The 21,070-nt window shown below is 40.3% G+C and overlaps 1 protein-coding gene across 2 annotated transcripts in view; it reads right to left on the bottom strand.

Moving 5' to 3' along the window:
• The window catches only part of CPNE4 (copine 4), a 684,585-nt gene that overhangs the window by 512,015 nt on the left and 151,500 nt on the right, over positions 1-21,070 (bottom strand). For both annotated transcript variants that reach the window (XM_025291737.3, XM_006057472.4), the window contains exon 2: positions 18,029-18,209. In XM_025291737.3, coding sequence (XP_025147522.1) covers positions 18,029-18,209 — 181 coding nt within the window. The remainder of the gene's footprint in view (positions 1-18,028; positions 18,210-21,070) is intronic.

Here is a 21,070-nt window from a genome sequence, read left to right as displayed (position 1 = left end):
TTAAACAAAGAATTGCCTCCTTTTCATTTCAGAGTTTGCTGTAAGGAAGATATGGATATGATCACTCTAGATAGGGAATTGGATAATTTTAAAGGCTTAATATGTGTGTATATCCTTTGATCCAGCACTTCCCCTAAGAAAACAATCTAAGTATTAACAGATTTATGTTTATAATGACACTGATGGCTGGCAGTTAAGTGCTAGGTACTGCTATGTATTAGACCCCCAAACAACCTGACAATGTAGGTACTTTGATCGTCTCCACTATCAGTCCAGTTCAGCCGCTCAGTCGTGTCCGACTCTTTGCAATCCCACGGGCTGCAGCACACCAGGCTTCCCTGTCCATCACCAACTCCTGGAGCTTGCTCAAACTCATGCCAATTGAGTTGGTGATGCCATTCTTCCATCTCAATCCTCTGTCGTCCCCTTCTCCTCCTGCCTTCAATATTTCCCAGCATCAGGGTCTCCACTATATAGGTAAGAAAATGGATCTAACTTATTTGGGTAAGGGCTCAGAGGGTAAAGAAACTGCCTGAAATGCCAGAGACCTGGGTTCAATCCCTGGGTCAGAAAGATCCCTGGGTAAGATCTTACAGTAGATAAATAACAGAGCTGGGATTCGAATGTAGATGTTAATGACTCACACTGTAAATGCACCACCCTGCCTCTCACTACTAGAAACATGTTCATCATAGGATTATCTTCGTACTCCTCCTTCCCCCAGTATTGTCATCAGTGACCTAGGTGCTTCGGCCTCTGGAATCATGCTTGATTCCTCTCTTCTTCTCACACTCTACATCCAATCTATCAACAAACTGTATATTCTATTTTTTAAATAGATATCATTTCCAACCACTTCTCATCTCCACGGTTACCAAACTATAATCTCTCTCCCTTAGACAAATGTAGTCTCCGTACACTGGCACAACAGTGTTATCTCTTAAAATCCCAATCACTTCCCTGCCCAAGTTTGGCCTTGGAGTGTAAAATGAAGCAGGGCAAAGGCTGACACGGTTTTGCCCAGAGAACACACTGGTGATAGCAAACACCCTCTTCCAACAACACAAGAGATGACTCTACACAGGGACATCACCAAATGGTGAATAACAAAATCAGATTAATTATATTATTTGCAGCCAAAGATGGAGAATGTCTATACAGTCAGCAAAAACAAGACTGGGATCTGACTGTGTCTCAGATCATGAACTCCTTATTGCAAAATTCAGAACTTAAATTGAAAGAAGTAGGGAAAACCACTAGACCATTCAGGTATGACCTAAATCAAATCCCTTATGATTATACAGTAGAAGTGACAAATAGATTCAAGGGATTAGATCTGATAGACAGAGTGCCTGAAGAACTATGGACAGAGGTGAGTGACATTGAACAGGAATAGATGATCAAAGCCATCCCCAAGAAAAAGAAATGCCAAAAGGAAAAATGGTTGTCTGAGGATGCCTTACAAATAGCTGAGAAAAGAAGAGAAGTGAAAGGCAAAGTAGAAAAAGAAAGATATATATCCATGTGAATGCAGGGTTAAAAAGAATAGCAAGTAGAGATAAGAAAGTCTTCCCAAGTGATCAATGCAAAGAAATAGAGGAACACAATATAATGGAAAGACCTAGAGATCTCTTCACGAATATTAGAGATACCAAGGGAACATTTCATGCAAAGATGTACTCAATAAAGGACAGAAATGTTATGTACCTAACAGAAGCAGAAGATATTAAGAAGAAGTGGCAAGAATACACAGAAGAACTGTACAAAAAAGACCTTAATGACCTGGATAACCATGATAGTGTGATCACTCATCTACAGACATTCTGGAATACAAAGTCAAGTAACATCGCTGCAAACAAAGCTAGTGGATGTGATGAAATTCCAGCTGATCTATTTCAAATCCTAAAAGATGATGCTGTGAAACTGCTGTACTCAAATGCCAGCAAATTTGAAAAACTCAGCAGTGGCCATAGGACTGGAAAAGGTCAATTTTCACTCCAATCCCAAAGAAAGGCAATGGCAAGGCATGTTTAAACTACTGCACAACTGCACTCATCTCACATGCTAGCAAAGTAATTCTCAAAATTCTCCAAGCTGTTTCAACAGTATGTGTACCAAGAACTTCCAGATGTTCAAGTTGAACTTAGAAAAGGCAGAGGAACCAGAGATCAAACTACCAAACATCCTTGGATCATGGAAAATACAAGAGAGTTCCAGAAAAACATCTACTTCTTTCATTGACTATGCCAAAGCCTTTGACTGTGTGGACCACTACACACTGTGGAAAATTCAAAAAGAAACGGGAATAACAAACCACCTTATCTGCCTCCTGAGAAATCTGTATGCAGGTCAAAAAGCAACAGTTAGAACCAGGCATGGAACAATGGACTGGCTCCAAATTGGGAAAAAAGAGTATGGCAAAGCTGAATATGGTCATCCTGCTTATTTAACTTATATGTAGAGGACATCATGGCAAATGCCAGGCTGGATGAAGCACAAGCTGGAATCAAGATAGCCAGGAGAAATATCAATAACCTCAAATATGAAGATGACACCACCCTTATGGCAGAAAGCAAAGAGGTACTAAACAGCCTGTTGATGAAAGAGAAAGAAAAGAGTTAAAAAGCTGGCTTAAAACTCAACATTCTAAAAATGAAGATCATGGCATCCAGTCCCATCATTTCATGGCAGATATATGGGGAAACAATGGAAACAGTGACAGACTTTATTTTCTTGGGCTCCAAAATCACTGTGGATAGTGACTACAGCCATGAAATGTAAAAGACGTTTGCTCCCTGCAACAAAAGCTATGACAAACCTAGACAGCATATTAAAAAGCAGAGACATTACTTTGCTAACAAAGGTCCGTCTAGTTAAAGCTATGGTTTTTCCACTAGTCATGTATGGATGTGACAGTTGCACCGTAAAGAAAGCTAAGCACTGAAGAATTGATGTTTTTGAACTGTGGTGTTGGAGAAGACTCTTGAGCGTCCCTTGGACAGCAAACAGATCAAGCCAGTCAATCCTAAAGGTCATTAGTCCTGAATACCCATTGGAAGGACTGATGCTTAAGCTGAAGCTCCAATACTTTGACCACCTGATGCAAAGAGTCAACTCACTGGAAAAGCCCCTAATGCTGGGAAATATTGCAGGCAGGAGGAGAAGGGGACAACAGAGGATGAGATGGTTGGATGGCATCACCAACTCAACGGACATGAGTTTGAGCAAGCTCCAGGAGTTGGTGATGAACAGAGAAGCCTGGCATACTACAGTCCATGGGGTTGCAAAGAGTCGGAGATAATTGATCGACTGAACTGAACTGAACCCCCAGGCCCCAAGCCTTCCATGCCCTCCATGTTGGAATAAAAGTCAGGAACCCCCAGGATCCTTACTGTGGCCTGTAAGTCTCTATATGACCCAGCCCCTCACTGCCTCCCTACAACATTCCACTCACCCCTGCCTTCCAACATCACTATTCTCTATCTATCCTGCCTCCCTGCTATTTCTTAGAAAGTGTAGCAAACATGTATCACTGTATCATGGCCTCTGCTCATCCTTCTGTTAGAATACTCTTTACCCATGCACAATTTAATAGTCAGAGGAAGTCTTCCCTAACCATAATTTTTAAACTGATGCTCTCAGCATTCTTCACCCTCTTCCTTGCTTCATTTTGCTTCCCAGTACAGCCACTACCTGACAACAGGTTATACATTCATTGTTTACTTTCTATTCTCTTCACTTGCACAAAACACTGGGGCTGTGTGTTACTCCCTGCTGTTCTTCTAGCCCATGGATGGCACAGTGTCTGGCACATAGTAGGAATTCAATAAGTGTTTGCTAAATGAATAAAAAATGAACCACTTACATGTGCACCATGGTAGGTGAATCATGGCTGACCCATGGGATAAACTGTTCTCTTGCCAGTAAATCAGTGTGGAAAGTATTTACTGAGATTGGAAAATATAGTTGGGCAAATTTCAAGGCAGCAGGCAGGGAGTGGGCAAGAAAACAATGAAGTAGCAAATAGATGTAGAGAGTTGTGTTTGGGCTCAAGTGGCTCCCACAGCCATGGATGTACTGGGTTCTCAGAAAGGGCCAGGATTTGAATGATGAATACCAGTGAGAGAGGATTTATTATGCAACTAAAGGATCTCAAACTTTGAGTCAGAAGATTTTGGAGAGCAGGTACCATATAAATAGACTATATGATCTTGGAAATTTAATTATGGGATCTCTGAATCTCGGGTTCTCATCTGTAAACTGGCTGTAAAAATAACAGTACTGACTTTCATAGATTGATATGGGGAATCTATAAAAAAATTGTGGAAGGGCTATGCCTTTATTTCTTCTTCTTTATATTTAGTGCAGTAATATTTATGCATTATTCTTTTTTCAAGTTTATTGTCACAGTGCTCTGATAGTTTCTGCTGTACAGCCATATGTTTACACATATTCCCTCCTTTCTGGGATTCTCACCCATCTAGGTCACCATAGAGTTCCCTGTGGTATACAACAGGCTTTCACTAGTTACCTATCCCATGCATAGCAATGTATACATGTCAATCCAAATCTCCCAACTCATCCCACCCTTTTTCCTCCTTTGGTAACCATATGTTTGTTCTCTATGTCAGCATCTCTATTTCTTATACATTATTCTTAAAACTGGTGTCAAGAACCAGAAGAGGGACTTCAGCCTTCATTGTCCATGGTTTAACTGGATAGCAAACATGAAACACTTTACTTATTGTCCTGAGATCACCCAAACATAGAGGACCACATGCAGATGCTACAGTTGGAAGTCCTAGACTGATATGAGAGTGAAGGGCCTTCAGGTGATTTGAACCCTAGCCCCAAGTCCTGCCATCCTCTCTAGTTTTCCCAGCTGAGGCCCTGGACCCTTGGGATCAGAGATAAGCCTGCACCACTGGGCCCTGTCTGAGGTCACAGAATCCATCAGATTAAAAAAAATTGTAGTTTCAAGCTGTTAAACTTTAGGGTGATTGTTATACAACAGAAATAATTGGAACAAACTGGAAAACAAAAGCTTCAAGAGAGGCAGACTTATATTGGTTCTCCTACCACAAATCCCAGTTCCTCAGAAGTTGTTCTGAAGAGGCTAGAATTCAAAGTGAGTGTTTAAAAGGTACCAAATTTTCTTGCTTCCAACCTAAATGCCCATTGACAAATGAATGGGTAAAGAAGACATGGTATGTATATACAATGGAATATGACATTACAGAATATTATGTATGGAGTATTAGGGGGACACATGTACACCCACAGCTGATTCATGTCGATGTACGACAAAAACCACCACAATATTGTAAAATAATTAGCCTCCAATTAAAATAAATAAATTCTTAAAAAAGAAGATATTGTGTGTGTGTGTGTATATATACATATATATGTATATATATATATATACATATATATAATGGAATATTACTCAGCCATAAAAAATGATGCCATTTTCAGCAACATGGATGGATGCAGAGATTATCATACTAAGTAAGTCAGATAAAGACAGATACCATATGATTTCATTTATACTTGGAATCTAGAAAAAAATGATACAAATGAACTTTGTACAAAACAGAAACAGACTCACAGACTTAGAGAATGAACTTACAGTTGCCAGGCGGAAGGATGGGGGGGAAGGGAGTTTGGGATTGACATATACACTGCTGTATTTAAAATGGATAACCAACAAGGGCCTTCTGTATAGCACAGGGAACTCTGCAGCCTGGATGGGAGGGGACTTTGAGGGTGAATGGATACATGTATATGTATGGAAGTGTTAGTGGCTCAGTTGTGTCTGACTCTTTGTGACCCCATGGTCTGCAGCCACCAGGCTCCTCTGTCCATGGAATTCTCCAGGCAAGAATACTGGAGTAGGTTGCCATTTCCTTCTCCAGGGGATCTTCCTAACCTAGGGATTGAACCCAGGTCTCCTGCATTGTAGGCAGATTCTTCACAGTCTGAGCCACCAAGGAAGCTTGAGTCCCTTTGTTGTCCACCTGAAACTACCACAACATTGTTAATCAGTTATACAGGGCAGCAAAGGAGACACAGACATAAAGAATGGACTTTGGACTCAGTGGGAGAAGAGGGTGGGATGATTTGAGAGAATAGCATTGAAACATATACATTACCATATGTAAAACAGATAACCAGTGCAAGTTTGATGCATGAAGCAGGGCACCCAAAGCCAGTGCACTGTGACAACCTAGAGGGATAGGGTGGAGAGGGAGGTGGGAGCGGGGTTCAGGATGTAGGGGACACATGTATATCTATGGCTGATTCATACTAATGTATGGCAAAACCCATCACAGTATTGTAAAGTAATTATCTTCCAATTTAAATACATAGATAAATTTCTAAAAATAAAATTAAAAGTTAAAAAATTTCTTATTTACATACACAGTTCTCAAATTGTAATCTTTTAATAAGAAGTAGTCTTCACACTCAAGAAGAAACTATCTAAGACTGAATTCTCAAATTGGAAGAAGGTTTTGAAATATCAAGTATTTGAAAACAGACTAGCCAAGACAGGCAGTCGAACATTTCTGAGCTTGAATAGAGATAAAATATTTAATTAGCCTATAAACTGACCCTGAGAACATCTGGAGCTTCCTGAAGGAAGGATTTTCTTGTCACTTCTCTTCTAAGACTGCTGAACACTGCTAGCTGACATTGGTACAGAAGCAAAGATGGAAAGGCAAGGTTATCAGAATGGCCTCTCTGATTCCCATCCACAGATTAGAGAACACAGACAAGTAAAACGAAGTTGCTTCAAGACTATTCATCTTCTTTCAAGATGCAGGGATTGCAGGGGAGGAAGAGGCTTAGATAATTCCTTACCAGGAGAGCCAAAACAGATCAATCAAAGTGGTTAGTCAGAGGCTTGGGAGAAACTTAGAGACCTGTCCAAATTTTTGATTGAAAGTTCTCTTATTTTAACACAAAGAATGGAACCAAGAACAGTTGGACGAGGCAGCCAACAAAAACTTACCGGTGGTGTTAAACACACCTCATGTAAGGTATTACCTGATAACATCTTCTACTTATGGAATCCTATGTAATATACTAATCATGTTAGTTTTGCACACATTATATTCTTTAAGCAAAGTAACATTTAAGGTTTATGCCACAGGGACTCTGTTAAGTATCATTTCATTCTGTCCTTACATTAACAGTAAATTCATGGAGCAGGTTTTATTGTTACCTCCATGTTGTAGATGGAGAGAACGCAGGGCCAGGGAAGGTAAGGCTTCTGTGTAAGTTTACATATGACCAAAATGGTCTAATTGCAGAGACTACAGCATCAGCACTATCAGTATCCTGTCAGCCAATATTTCAATCCTAATGACAACCATTTAGACATGAGGCAGTATGAGAGGTTCAGAAGAGTTAGGAGGCATTCCAAGGTCACTCAAGCTTCGTAGGCACTGGAGATATGAAGGTTTGAGTTCAAGTCCTAATACCACTTCTAACTAGCCTTGATGTGAGTGGCATTTTTTTACCTGTAAAATGGGTAATCAGTTCCTGTCTGCTAACACTGTTGTGAGAACTCTGTGAATATGCATGTAAAAATCCAGCACATGGCACGCAGCAGACACCCAATAACTGAGATGCATTAGTCTCAGAGATGGGCAGTGAAGGGTCCTTGCAGCAGGGTCTGCAGTCAGACAGTCTGGATTCAATTTGTCACAGCTCCTCCACTTATAACTTGTGTGACCATTGAGCAAGTTGCTTAATTCTTCTATGCCTCTCTATAAAATAACTACACTTCATAGGACAATTTGTAGGGCTGTTTTGATATTTATATAGGATGACACATGTAAAGTGCTTAAAAAGAGTGCCTTATACATCGCACGATAACTTTCAATATATTTAAGGTATCATCAGTAAAGCACCATTACAGTTAATAAAAAGATAAGATTGACTGAAATTACAAAGGCAAGGTAATTTTAAGATGATTATCATAGTGACTAGATAAATATTAAAATGAATACCCAGAAAAGGTGTTGAAAATATCTCCTTTGAAATGTTGCAGGTGGTTTGAGCTAGAGTCAGAGAGCTCTAAATCACAGACATTCTTCTTCTTTCCCTGCCCTGAATCATATTTTCAAACACTCAACATAGGAAATCAAGACACATTACAAAACCCATGGCAAGCAATGCTGAGTTTACCTTGCCAGTTGTCTGAGCTAAGGAGGCAGTGAAACCCATATCATGGAGCTTTCCTCTTTGCAGGAGGCCTGATATTATCCTTCCAGCTGATAAACTGCCTTCCAGGTCCCCGAGAGAATTAGTAGTAAAAAAAGTTTCAATTCAAATTGTTTTTTTTTCTCATTTGCAACCTCAAATTTCCCATATTGTGTCATTCTGCTCTCAGATATCATAACATTGACAACTTGATTTCCATGATTAAAAAAACTACTTAGTCACATATTACACAATCCAGTAATCTTCCCTTTCATCCAAGAAGCATCACAATTGCAGTGAGCATCATGGCAATGCAGTCCCTGGTCACAGGGATGTAACCACCAGCGGCAGGAAGGAAATATTTTCTGCTTCTAATATTTCATTTTGTTTCCTTTCCTATTCAGTGCTCAAGGTAAGGTTTCTAATATTACCAAAATTAATTTCTTTTTTTTTTTTTAAGAAAAGAATTTATTCTCATTTAAGGACATGTTAAGGGGGAGGTGAAAAGCAACATCAAAGTATTCCCAAATAGCAGTTTGATGTGAAACCACAGTGGAAACTCTGTGAACAACTGCAGGAAACTGTTGTTTTTTATCATCATCATCATCATGCTAGGTGTTACCTACTCAAATGCTGAGAGTCAGCAAAGTGTGAACAGAAAATCTTTCAAGAAAGGAGCTTGTTTGTGATATCCAGAGGGAATGCTTTAATTGACTTAATTTTCATTTTTCAGCTCTTATCTGAGTCCACAACTGAGAGGTTAGCCATGTTTCAGAGGCCCAGCCCAGCAGTTGCAGGAGTAAGGTCTGAACTCAAACACCTCCAGGGGGCCATTCAAGCCATCCCAGTGAGAGAAGAAGGCATCCTCCAAGTGAGCACAAGGACACACTTGGACTCTGGATAGGGGGCAGCTGCGGACCATCACTTCATAAGAATTAATGTTGCCAGTCTTCCTGACAAAAGAAACAAAAGATCTGGAATTTTATGAAAAATCTCCCGATCTTTAAATTTTGTCAACCAGTGCAAAACTTGTCAAAACACCATGAAGGTCAAACATGTCTGGAGATTAAATAGAGGTATTTAGCTTTAAATTCTTGACCTCTGGGAAAACAGAGAGAATGTGGGTTTTAGAGTCAACCAGATTCCAGCTTTACCACTGACTAGCTTTGGAACCTGGTGATTTATTAATTCGGCCCAAGCCTCAGTTTTCTCACCTGGTTAATAAAGTCTGCATTGCAGAGCACTTGTGAGGATTACAAGGAAAACACGTAAAATGATGAATACATGGCTGGTATTAACAATTAGAGACGATTACTTTATTTTGTTACACCTAAATGTTCACATTGCCTGACACATTTTCATAAAATTCTAGCACTATGGAGCAATAGAAAATTGAAAATCTCCAATATAGGAGAAACTACTCTCTTGGACTATCTCCTGGTTCCACACACAAAAGGATGCTGCCTCACCCTTTACCCAAGCATGAAAGAAATGTGTTCCACAAGTTCCACTCCTCCATGAGCCCTCCAGTCAAGAAAGAACCTCTGAAAACAGTTCATAGCCTACGTATCTGGGAGTGGGCAAGGCCACCACCATGAACCCATATTTCTCCTGGTGCTGCCAGTAGGGATGCTGGGTCATGTGGCATATAGACCCTACATCTGGGTAGGTGGGGAGTGGTGAGAGAAGATGGGAAATAGTGGAGGGATGGAGGAATGATTGATTTTTAGTCCTACCTCAAACAAAGGTAGGCTAGGGACCCTTGAAATAGACTATCCTCCACACATTCAAGGAAAGGAAGGGGTTTAAGTTAGGACCTTGTTTTGAGCCCCCTTTGTTAAGTTCACATGACCATCTAAGTCTCCAAGGCCGCTGTCTCTGAGATGGGCTTTGTTCTACTGGAGCCTGAAGTCACTGAGGACACAAACCATGTCTTTATCATAGTACTCAGTTCATGCTAGGGTTAATTTCAATGTCTGTGCCACCTTTTTACAGGGCTATTATGAGAAATAAATGAAGTAATATAAGTAGATGGGTTTTCTGCACGTAAAGTATTATATGGATACTTTATTATTACAAACAATAGTAATCTTGCATTAACATCCACTGATAATGTATTGAATATAACCCCATTGATTTTTAACAATTATTACCAACAGTCTACCAAAGCATGTGATTCATCATAACATGTTTTCATATGGAATTTATCCAAGGGTACTTCATCTTCAGAATTATTTAGAGCATCCTATGAAGGAATTAAATGGAAAATGGAGTTAGAGGTGATGGAACAACATTCTAGTAGTGTGGGAAATCATTTGGCTTTTTCCAATGAGGACAAGTACTATGCTATTTACAAGATCTCTGCCAAGGGCCAGGGTAGCAGGAGTGTAGCTCTGCTTCATGGAGAACATCCAGCACATCCAGGGAACAGAGGATGTGCTCCTGGAAACTGAATAAAAGTCTCCAGTTCACAAGGGCTCTTGCCTTTCAAATCCCTGAGAAGTGTCAATTTATTCTATTTACATAAGAAGCTTCATTTCCTGGAGTTAGTGAGTATCAGCACTCACTAGAAGACACAGGGAAATATTTCCATTCTTCATTGGAAGATGAAATGTGTTCTAAATTATCATCACACTGAACTGTACCATTTACTGTCACAATTACATGTCGAGAATCAGGGTTGATTTTTAAAATGGATATAAATTAAATTAGGGAAATTAAATGACAGATCTGAAATTCTCCATTGGGAATATATTTCCAAGCTACAAGCTTTCCTTTCCTTCCTTTTTGAGAGTTACAGTCATATTCATTAAAGATTTACCAGAAGTTTTACCATCTCGTGTTTATACTCTGAGAAGAAACAAAAAGCATCCTTTCCAGCTCCTCAGCCCTCAGACATACACTCCAAACCCTGCTGGTCTGCAAAGAGCGACAATCTGTTCTACATTTCAGAATAACTGATTCCCAATATTTCAAAGACACAATTTATCCTCAACTATTTTTTGAAGTATAAATGATATGCAATATTATAGTAGTTTCAGGTTTACAGAAAAGTGATTCAGTAGTTTCATAGATTATATTCTATTTAAAGTTACTACAAAATAATGGCTATAACTCCTTGTACTGTACAATATATCCTTCATGGATAAAATGATGTGGTGTGTATATATATATATATATATATATATATATATATATATAATGAAATATTACTCCTCTCCCCCCAAAATTGAAATCTTGCCATTTACAATAACATGGATGGACCTAGAGAGTATTATGCTTAGCAAAGTAAGTCAGAGGAAGACAAATACTGTATGTTATCACTTACAGGTGGAATCTAAAAAATAAAACAAAGGAATGTATATAGCAAAACAGAAACAGATTCACAGATACAGAGAATAAACTAGTGGTTACATGCAGGGAGATGGAAGTGGGGAAGGGTAATATAGGGGAGGGGGTTTAAGAGATGCAAACTACTATGTAATCTTATTGACTCAATACCATTAACAGAGGATGAGATGATTAGATAGCATCACTGACTCAATGGACAAAAATTTGAGCAAACTCCGGAAGACAGTGGAGGACAGAGAAGTCTGGCATGCTGCAGTCCTTGGGGTCACAAAGTGTCAACACACTTAGCAACTGAACAGCAACAACAATGGTTAATAACACAGAAGATCGGATTGTAGGTCCTTTTGAGTCTGACAATCAGGCTTACATTTTTATGATACACTTCAGAGATCAAATGTTCTCTTCCATTGCAAACAGGCTGCTGCTGCTGCTGCTGCTAAGTCGCCTGTGCGACCCCAGAGACGGCAGCCCACCAGGCTCCCCCGTCCCAGGGATTCTCCAGGCAAGAACGCTGGAGTAAGTTGCCATTTCCTTCTCCAATGCGTGAAAGTGAAGTCGCTCAGTCGTGTCCGACTCCCAGCGACCCCATGGACTGCAGCCTACCAGGCTCCTCCATCCATGGGATTCTCCAGGCAAGGGTACTGGAGTGGGGTGCCATTGCCTTCTCCGTGCAAACAGGCTGCTGCTGCTGCTGCTGCTAAGTCGCTTCAGTCGTGTCGGACTCTGTGCAAACAGGCTACATACTATTAAAGAGCAAGAGCACTCCCCCTCACCATATATGAGCAGGGCATCTGAAGGTAGTTATAATTACCGCAGTAATACCTGAGCTGTTAATGAGGGAATAACAGGGCCTTTTCCAGATGGAATACTATTACAAAAAGCACAGGCCAGCAATCACAAGTAATAACAAAGAGATGTCAACCTCTAGTTTTATCTTCCCCAAAAGAATTTTAGCTATAAAAACAACATCCTATGAATATAACATGTTAACTAACTCCCTTTCCTCATCTCCCCACATACCCTAATTCTTTATCACCCAAAGAGACTCTGAAATCACACCAGCTACTTATTTACCCTCAAATTAATTAAATTTAAGTAATTAAACTTTTCCATTCCTCAGTTATACAGTCCATCTTTCAACTGCTCAGGAGCCACCTGTGACGAGCAACTGGCCAGTACTGGCCAGTACACATGCAGAACATTCCCATCACTGTAGGAAGTTCTGGTGGACAGTGCTTATCTCCATGGAGTCTCTTTTGCCAAACTTCAAAATTTTCTAAAACAGAAGTTCACCTTGTTTTTCTCTCTCTCACCCTGACACCCACAACAATCTCTTTATTATGCAAAGAAGTTCAGCCTCCCAGGTTTTTTCTTTTTTTCTTCACTTAGTTACCAGATTCCACATAACAAAGACACCCAGGAACTGGCACAGCCAGCATGAATTATATTCTGCAAGGCTTTCTCTGAATTCTGTAGTTCTGCACTAAGAACAGAGATGTAAATCCAGTCTTGTTCCAAGGGACAGATACAGAAGAATCTGCATCAGTTATGTCCCAGGGCAATGTCCACATTTGTCAGCTTTCACTAAACATAGAAGGTAGTAGGTGTGTGGTTTAAATAGATTGCCAGGTGCTTCTCACTTTGAGCACAGGACCACGCACTGAACTGGCACTAAAAGGCATGTGTTAGCACTAAATAAATATGTACTACTTCATGACTGAGTGTGTGATTCTCTCACTTACTGAGAGTTGTCAGAAGGTCTATGTGCTAGTCAGTTCAGTTCAGCTCAGTTGCTCAGTCTTGTCTGACTCTTTGCGACCCCATGAACTGCAGCACCAAGCCTCCCTGTCCATCACCAACTCCCGGAGTTCACTCAAACCGATGTCCATTGAGTTGGTGATGCCATCCAACCATCTCATCCTCTGTTGTCCCCTTCTCCTCCTGCCCTCAATCTTTCCCAGCATCAGAGTCTTTTCGAATGAGTCAGCTCTCCGTATCAGGTGGCCAAAGTATTGGAGTTTCAGATTCAACATCAGTCTTTCCAAAGAATATCCAGGACTTATCTCCTTTAGGATGGACTGGTTGGATCTACTTGCATCCAAGGGACTCTCAAGAGTCTTCTGCAACACCACAGTTCAAAAGCATCAGTTCTTCAGTGCTCAGCCTTCTTTATAGTCCAACTCTCACATCCATACATGACTACTGGAAAAATCATAGCCTTGATTAGATGGACCTTTGTTGGCAAAGTAATGTCTCTGCTTTTTAATATGCTATCTAGGTTGGTCATAACTTTCCTTCCAAGGAGTAAGCATCTTTTAATTTCATGGCTGCAACTACCATCCGCAGTGATTTCGGAGCTCCAAAAAATAGTCTGCCACTGTTTCCACTGTTTTCCCATCTATTTGCCATGAAGTGATAGGACTGGATGCCATGATCTTAGCTTTCTGAATGTTGCGCTTTAAGCCAACTTTTTCACTCTCCTCTTTCACTTTCATCAAGAGGCTCTTTAGATTCTTCTTCACTTTCTGCCATAAGGGTGGTGTCATCTGCGTATCTGAGGTTATTGATATTTCTCCTGGCTAATCAGTTACCTCGGTATTTTCAACTGTGTTCCAGACTCTTCCTGCAACCTTGGCAACCAGCTTCCACCAGGGGTGTGGTCACTGGAAGATACAGATGGGAGACCTGGGATGCCACTCCTTCCTCATATCCTTTTCTGGCAATGTTTCCAGCACTACCTGCATCTCCTTTACCTTTCTGGCTCCCATTAGATAGGCCCTCCTTCCACAAATCCAGCTTCTGCTGGGTGGTCCAGCTGGTACTAACATCTGTCCCTCTATCCCAGTGGTATGCCCCAGTAAATGCTCAACAACTGGTTCTCTTGATGGGAAGTAAAGTTCTGATTTGAAATGTTTGCCAATATCTATGGTGTAAATCAGAGAAGGCAATGGCACCCCACTCCAATACTCTTGCCTGGAAAATCCCATGGACGGAGGAGCCTGGTAGGCTGCAGTCCATGGGGTCGCTAAGAGTCGGACACGACTGAGCGACTTCACTTTCACTTTTCACTTGCATGCACTGGAGTAGGAAATGGCAACCCACTCCAGTATTCTTGCCTGGAGAATCCCAGGGACAGAGGAGCCTAGTGGGCTGCCGTCTGTGGGGTCATGCAGAGTCGGACATGACTAAAGTGACTTAGCAGCAGCAGTAGCAGCATGGTGTAAATACTTACACCCAGGCTTGCAAAATTCCTGGATTTAACAATTGACTCACAAACCTCTATGAGCTAGCTTCAGCACATCACTGCTCTACCCTAAATCAACCAGCACCTCCCTATTGTTAATCTCTGGGTTTTCACACAGTGCCTACTTAGTTTCTCAACATTTCCAATGTTTTTCTTACTAGTTATTTGTATTAAATCTCTTCTATTAGTTACTTGGTGTGGGCTCTGTTTTCCCAACTATACCCTAAATGTACACTCTTAAGACTAAAATTTATTAGAGAAGAGCTTCTCAAAAGTTCCAAAATATAACTCAGTCATGTCACTAAGGATGCTGGAAGTTCAGCTGACACTATTTTAAAAAGACTTTAGAGATGAAGGAAGCAGTGAATTACCGTACAGTGTGGCACAACTTTCTGATTTCACTGTGCCCTGGTAACAAAATGTTTGCAAGCTGGTAGCTGTGTGCAAACACACTTCAAGTAACTCTGTAGAAGAATGCTTTGCAAAAGCAATTTGGCAAATGCATCAAAAGCCCCAAAAGTGTCCTATCCTGTTCCACTAGTTCCACTTTGACAGAATCTCTCATAGGAACTAATCCAAAAGGAAGGGGAACGCCTTATATCAAAGATGGATTCTGCAGCATTATTTAAAATAGGGTAATTTTGAAAACAACTAAAAGTGAAAAAAATAGGAAAATGATTAAATAAATCTACTTGATGGGATATAATGCAGGCTTAAAATTAAAATTATGAATATTATAGCAATATGCAAAAAACATATTCTGCTATGTAATAAAATCACAAAAGAAAATTTTATGTGCATCATAAATATCGTGTAAGAATATGAATGCCAGAAGGAAAAGACTGAAAAGAAATATACACAAATAAACAAATGATGTAAAGGGAGTTTTAGGAGATGAAGTCTTTTCCTCTATTTTTCCACAAGTCTCTTTTTCCTAATGTAGGTATTCCACTTAGTTTTGTTAAACAAAAAATAAAAGACAGGGAAGTCCACCAACAAAGTCAGGGAGAATATTTAGAAGGGGAAAAAGAAACATTACACATTAAGATTCCTGTGAATGCTATTTTATATTTAAAATATAAGCCCTGGATAAGATGGAGGTTAAAGGAAGGTCCCCAATCTGCCATCTGTCATTGATTTCCTTGTGTGTTGTTGCCTTCTCACCTACATTTCATCAGCTCATCAACTTTTATCACCAACTTCTATCAAACTATCCTTTCATAGAAGTACCTTTTTTCACATATGTACAAGTAAGGAAACATACTACCTATGAGATCTTCTGAACCTTTTTCTTACTGTTCAGTGAAGACAATGGCCCCAAAAGAAGCACCGGTTAGCTCCATGCAAACACATAGAAAGAGGACTGAAGTCTGTCCTGAGGGATCCAAGCAAGGTATTTGTGTACACTTGCTCTACTCAGCAGCGATCCAAAACCCTCCTCCAAATTCTGCTGGGCATCTCATTCCCTTAGAGACAATAATAATTTCTTCCACAGCTGCATCCCCTATTCCTCCTTATCCCACATTTCACCTGAGATCAGATCTTTTTAAAACATTGTTAACAGTAGCCAGGTATGGAAGTGACAGTTAGACCATAAAGAAAGCTGAGCACCAAAGAATTGATGCTTTTGAACTGTCGTGTTGGAGAAGACTCTTGACAGTCCTTGGACTGCAAGGTAATCCAACCAGTCCATCCTAAAGGAGATCAGTCCTGGGTGTTCACTGGAAGGACTGATGTTGAAGCTGAAACTCCACTATTTTGGCCACCTGATGCAGAGAGCTGACTCATTTGAAAAGACTCAGATGCTGGGAAAGATTGAGGGCAGGAGGAGAAGGGGACAACAGAGGATGAGATGGCTGGATGGCATCACCGACCTGACAGACATGAATTTGAACAAGTTCTGGGAGTTGGTGATGGACAGGGAAGCCTGGCGTGCTGCAGTCCATGGGGTCACAAAGAGTTGGACATGACTGAGGGACTAAACTGAACTGAACCAGGTACCTAGAACAAAGAAAAAAATATCAACCACACCCGCCCCCCACAAACTTAAAAACCAGTCCTTGTCCAATTTGTTTCAATTTTAAATAAACCAACAAAACCCAACTGCAGAATTCAACATGCTGTATTGCCACACAAAATACCAAAGGCCACACCAATGGGCACTGTAAGTATAAAATAGCAATAAAGAGCTCAGGCCCTAGAGTTTGACTGGGAAATATTAGCTATTCCACTTATAAACTGGATGATCCTGGGCAAACCCTTAATCTTTCTGTTTCCTCATAGGATTATTGTACAGATGAAATAAGTTGTTTTACATAAAGCACTTAGAATAGTGCCTGATACTTAATAAGCACCCAATAAAGTTTAGCTAATATTAAGTTTATTCCCCCCAAATAAGTGTGTGATGTGGCCTCAGTAAAGCAGTCCCTGCTGCCCATCCCCAGGAGATACTATATCCACAATCAGCACACAAATTAATGGTAAATGTCAAAATATCCACAGTATTAAAACATCATGATATGGAAGCAACCTAAATGTCCATTGACAGATGAATGGCTAAAGAAGATATGGTACATATACACAGCAGAACACTACTCAGCCATAAGAAGAAAGGAATATCGCCATTTTTAGCAACATGGATGGACCTAGAGGTTATATACTAAGTGAAAAAATTCAGATACCAAATGACAAATATCATATGATAGTGCTTATATGTGGAATCCAAAAAAATTATATAAATGAACTTATTTATAGAACAGGAAACAGACTCACAGACTTAGAGAATGAATTTATGGTTAGCAGAGGGGGAAGGATGGAGGGGAGGGATAGATTGGGATTTGGGGATTAACATATACACACCGTTATATATAAAACAGATAATCAACAAGGACCTACTGCACAACACAAGGACCTCTGCTCAATATTTTGTAATAACATAAATGGGAAACTAATTTGAAAAAGAATAGATACATATATACGTATAACTGAATCACTTTGCTCTACACTTGAAACTAACACAACATTGTTAATCAACTATAATATAAAATTTTTAATTTAAATATATAAATAAATTTTAAAAATCATGATATAAGCAGAAATGTGATCATATCCACTTCTAGAATTTTCTGCCTCACCGATATAAACCACCTGAAAACAGGAAATGCCAAAACATTTTCGAAACTCTCTTCCTACCATGCTTCTCTCCATTTCACTGGACATGCCTACCTCGAACCACTGCCCATGGGACTGCATCTTGAGGATGACACAGGGGTCTGGTTTGGAAAGGGCATCTCTGTCGGAAATGCCTTTGCATGCCACACGTAGTTCAACTTTGGTCAAGCAGGGGCTGTTAAAGATTCCCAGTGTATTGGCAGCTGACTCATAAATGTTGCTCATCTTCTTCATTCTGTTTTAGGCAAGAAAAAGAGGAAAAAAGACATGCCAATCACTACAGTATTTGTCAAAAGAGAAAATCTCTCAATCACCCTTTAGGAAAATGTTAAACACACACTTTTGAGTACTGAATATATTACTTATCTAGCAGGGCCAGAGTTCCAGTGAAACAAACAAACAAAACCAAAGAAATAGATGCTAATGCACTTGGCTAAGAACACAATTTTCTTATATGATTTGCATATATTTGCATAGTAAAATTTTTAGTCTATGAAATTATATTAATGAATTAGTGCAGCAGACTGAAAACCTTAATCAGCTCTCTAGTAACAGCATGGCTTGTGTGAAATTTTATAGTTGCTAGTTCATCAATTTAACCACATTCCAAGATGTTAAGATTTCCCCCAAATCCAGCTTCTGTATGATGACACAGAGAAGGACAATTTTCCCTTCTCCAAACTCTGGCCTCCTTTCCAAGATGTTTTCAGCAAACCAAGTCCAAGAGAGACTCAGCATCTGATCTCCTGACTCAAATGCATAAGTCCATTTTCATAAGTCCATTTCCCTTCCTTGCTCCTGCTGCCATGTCAGAAATGCGACTATGACCATTTAGGGAGAGCATGAAGCCTAACCCATGGAAACAGCTGCCACAAGTAATAACTGCAGTCCCCTTCCTGTCTCATATGGTCACCTTTCACTGACACTTTGCATGACTGCAGCTCTCAGGATTACAGGCAACTCTGAGCCCAGCAATACTCTCCTCTTCTGAGAAGGGCTGGGCCTGTAGAGACGTTGACATATTCTCTCCAGGGTGAAATCAATATCCTTCCTATGAAATTCTGCTTCCCTGTAGATTCCTTATGAGAAACAACACTGGAGTCCCACAGTGGAATTTCTTCATCTATAAATAAGGATAATCCATCCCTCTTCCTTCCCTGTTTCCACAAATATTCAGTGAATCCCTTTAGTATCTGGTACTACAGTAGGCTTAAGTACACTGTAACCTCTTACACATACATGTACCCACACACCTGCACACACACACCTGTACACACACACACCTGTACACACACACACATACACCAGCTGGTCTCTCCAAACTTGGCAGCTAGCTCCATGCCAAAGCCAACTTTTCCAATGTGACAATTCCTCTCGTTCATAGCAGATATCACTGGAATTTTCTCTCCCAATCCTGCCTCATAAGGCTCTCTACTCTCCCTCCCTTGTACATTCCAAGTCTCTGTGCTGTGCTGTGCTTAGTTGCTCAGTCGTGTCCAAGTCCTTGTGACCCCATGAACTGTACCTGCCAGGCTCCTCTGCCCATGGGGATTCTCCAGGCAAGAATACTGGAGTGGATAGCCATGCCCTCCTCCAGGGGATCTTTCCAATCCAGGGATCAAACACAGGTCTCCTGCATTGCAGGCAGATTCTTTACCATCTAAGCCATCAGGGAAGCTAAAGAATGCTAGAGTAGGTAGCCTATCCCTTCTCCAGGAGATGTTCCTGACCCAGGAATCAAACTGGGGTATCCTGCATTGTAGGCAGATTCTTTACCAGCTGAGCTACCAGGGAAGCCCTCCAAGTCTCGAGTCCCCTATTTTATTTAATTATTGTGAACAGATGGTTTTTCCCAAATATGCTGAAGGGAAGTTGAACTGAATCCCAAAAAGTTACGTCCTAGAACAGAAATGGGCAAACTATGGCCTCTGTGCCCACCCAATCTGTCTTGCCACCTGCTTTGATACATAAAGTTTTGTTGGAACACAGGCCTTGTCATGCATTTACATAGTATATGCGGAGACCTTAATAGATGGCAGCTCAGAGTACTTTCAACAGAGGCTGCATGGCCTGCAAAGCCTGAAATGCCTACTCCCTGGCCCTCCCGATCGGATATGTTTCCCAATCTCTGCTCTAAAATATCAGGTAAGGGGAGTTTGCAGTTGGGAAGAGTTGGGATTCTGTTTCAATATGTGCTATGGGATTAGTTTGAGGGTGAGAGTTGCTGTATCCTCTATCATAATGAAAATCAATAGGGAATTTGGGACATTTGCTTTTTACATATGAGGATATCCAAGCTCAGAAGGGACTGGGTACCTTGACTATGTCACACAGTTATTCTAACAGCAGAGCTAAGACTGGAATGCCAGTTTTCTATCTCTTAGCCCACACTATTATTTACCATATGTAAAATGGTTGACTGAAGAATTGTTTGAATCTACCAAGCAACAGTGAATATGACAATATCCTTGACTTATTTCAACTTCCATACAGAATCATTCTATTTTTAAATACATTTTATTCATATGTAGAAAATGCATAAATCATAAATGCACAGCTTAGTAAATGATGGTTCCTCTATTTTTACAGACAGTGAGCAGATCAATTATTAGAGCAACATAGAAGGCAGAGCATATATGAACTTTGACTTATAAAAAGGCACACAGAGGAAAAATAGACAAATATGAGGATGGCTTTGTATCAGACAATATTGGAAAAAAATTTTTAACTATCAACCTTTTTATAAGAACAGCTTATCCTTCATAAACTCTGCTTTCACAAAGCATTAATTGGCTCCTTGGATCCACACTGCTCTACTGAGTTCTGAGTGGCCTCTTCTATCTCTGGGAGGCATTGCTACCTCTTTCTATCTGGCCCTATCCTTATAGACTTATAGCCATTTCCATCCCCTCTATCCCTCCCCCCACCACTGCTTTTTCTTAAACACTACTTTTTTTAGAGCTGTTTTAGGTTCATAGCAAAATTGAGAGGAAGGTTCAGGGATATCCTATATGCCACCTTTTCATCTCCATTATGTTGGTGTTGGTGATGGACAGGGAAGCCTGGCATGCTGTGGTTCATGGGGTCACAGAGTTG

This window comes from Bubalus bubalis, chromosome 1 (assembly GCF_019923935.1).
Source record: "Bubalus bubalis isolate 160015118507 breed Murrah chromosome 1, NDDB_SH_1, whole genome shotgun sequence".
NCBI classification, from domain to species: domain Eukaryota; kingdom Metazoa; phylum Chordata; class Mammalia; order Artiodactyla; family Bovidae; genus Bubalus; species Bubalus bubalis.
This window is presented reverse-complemented; position numbering and strand designations above follow the sequence as displayed.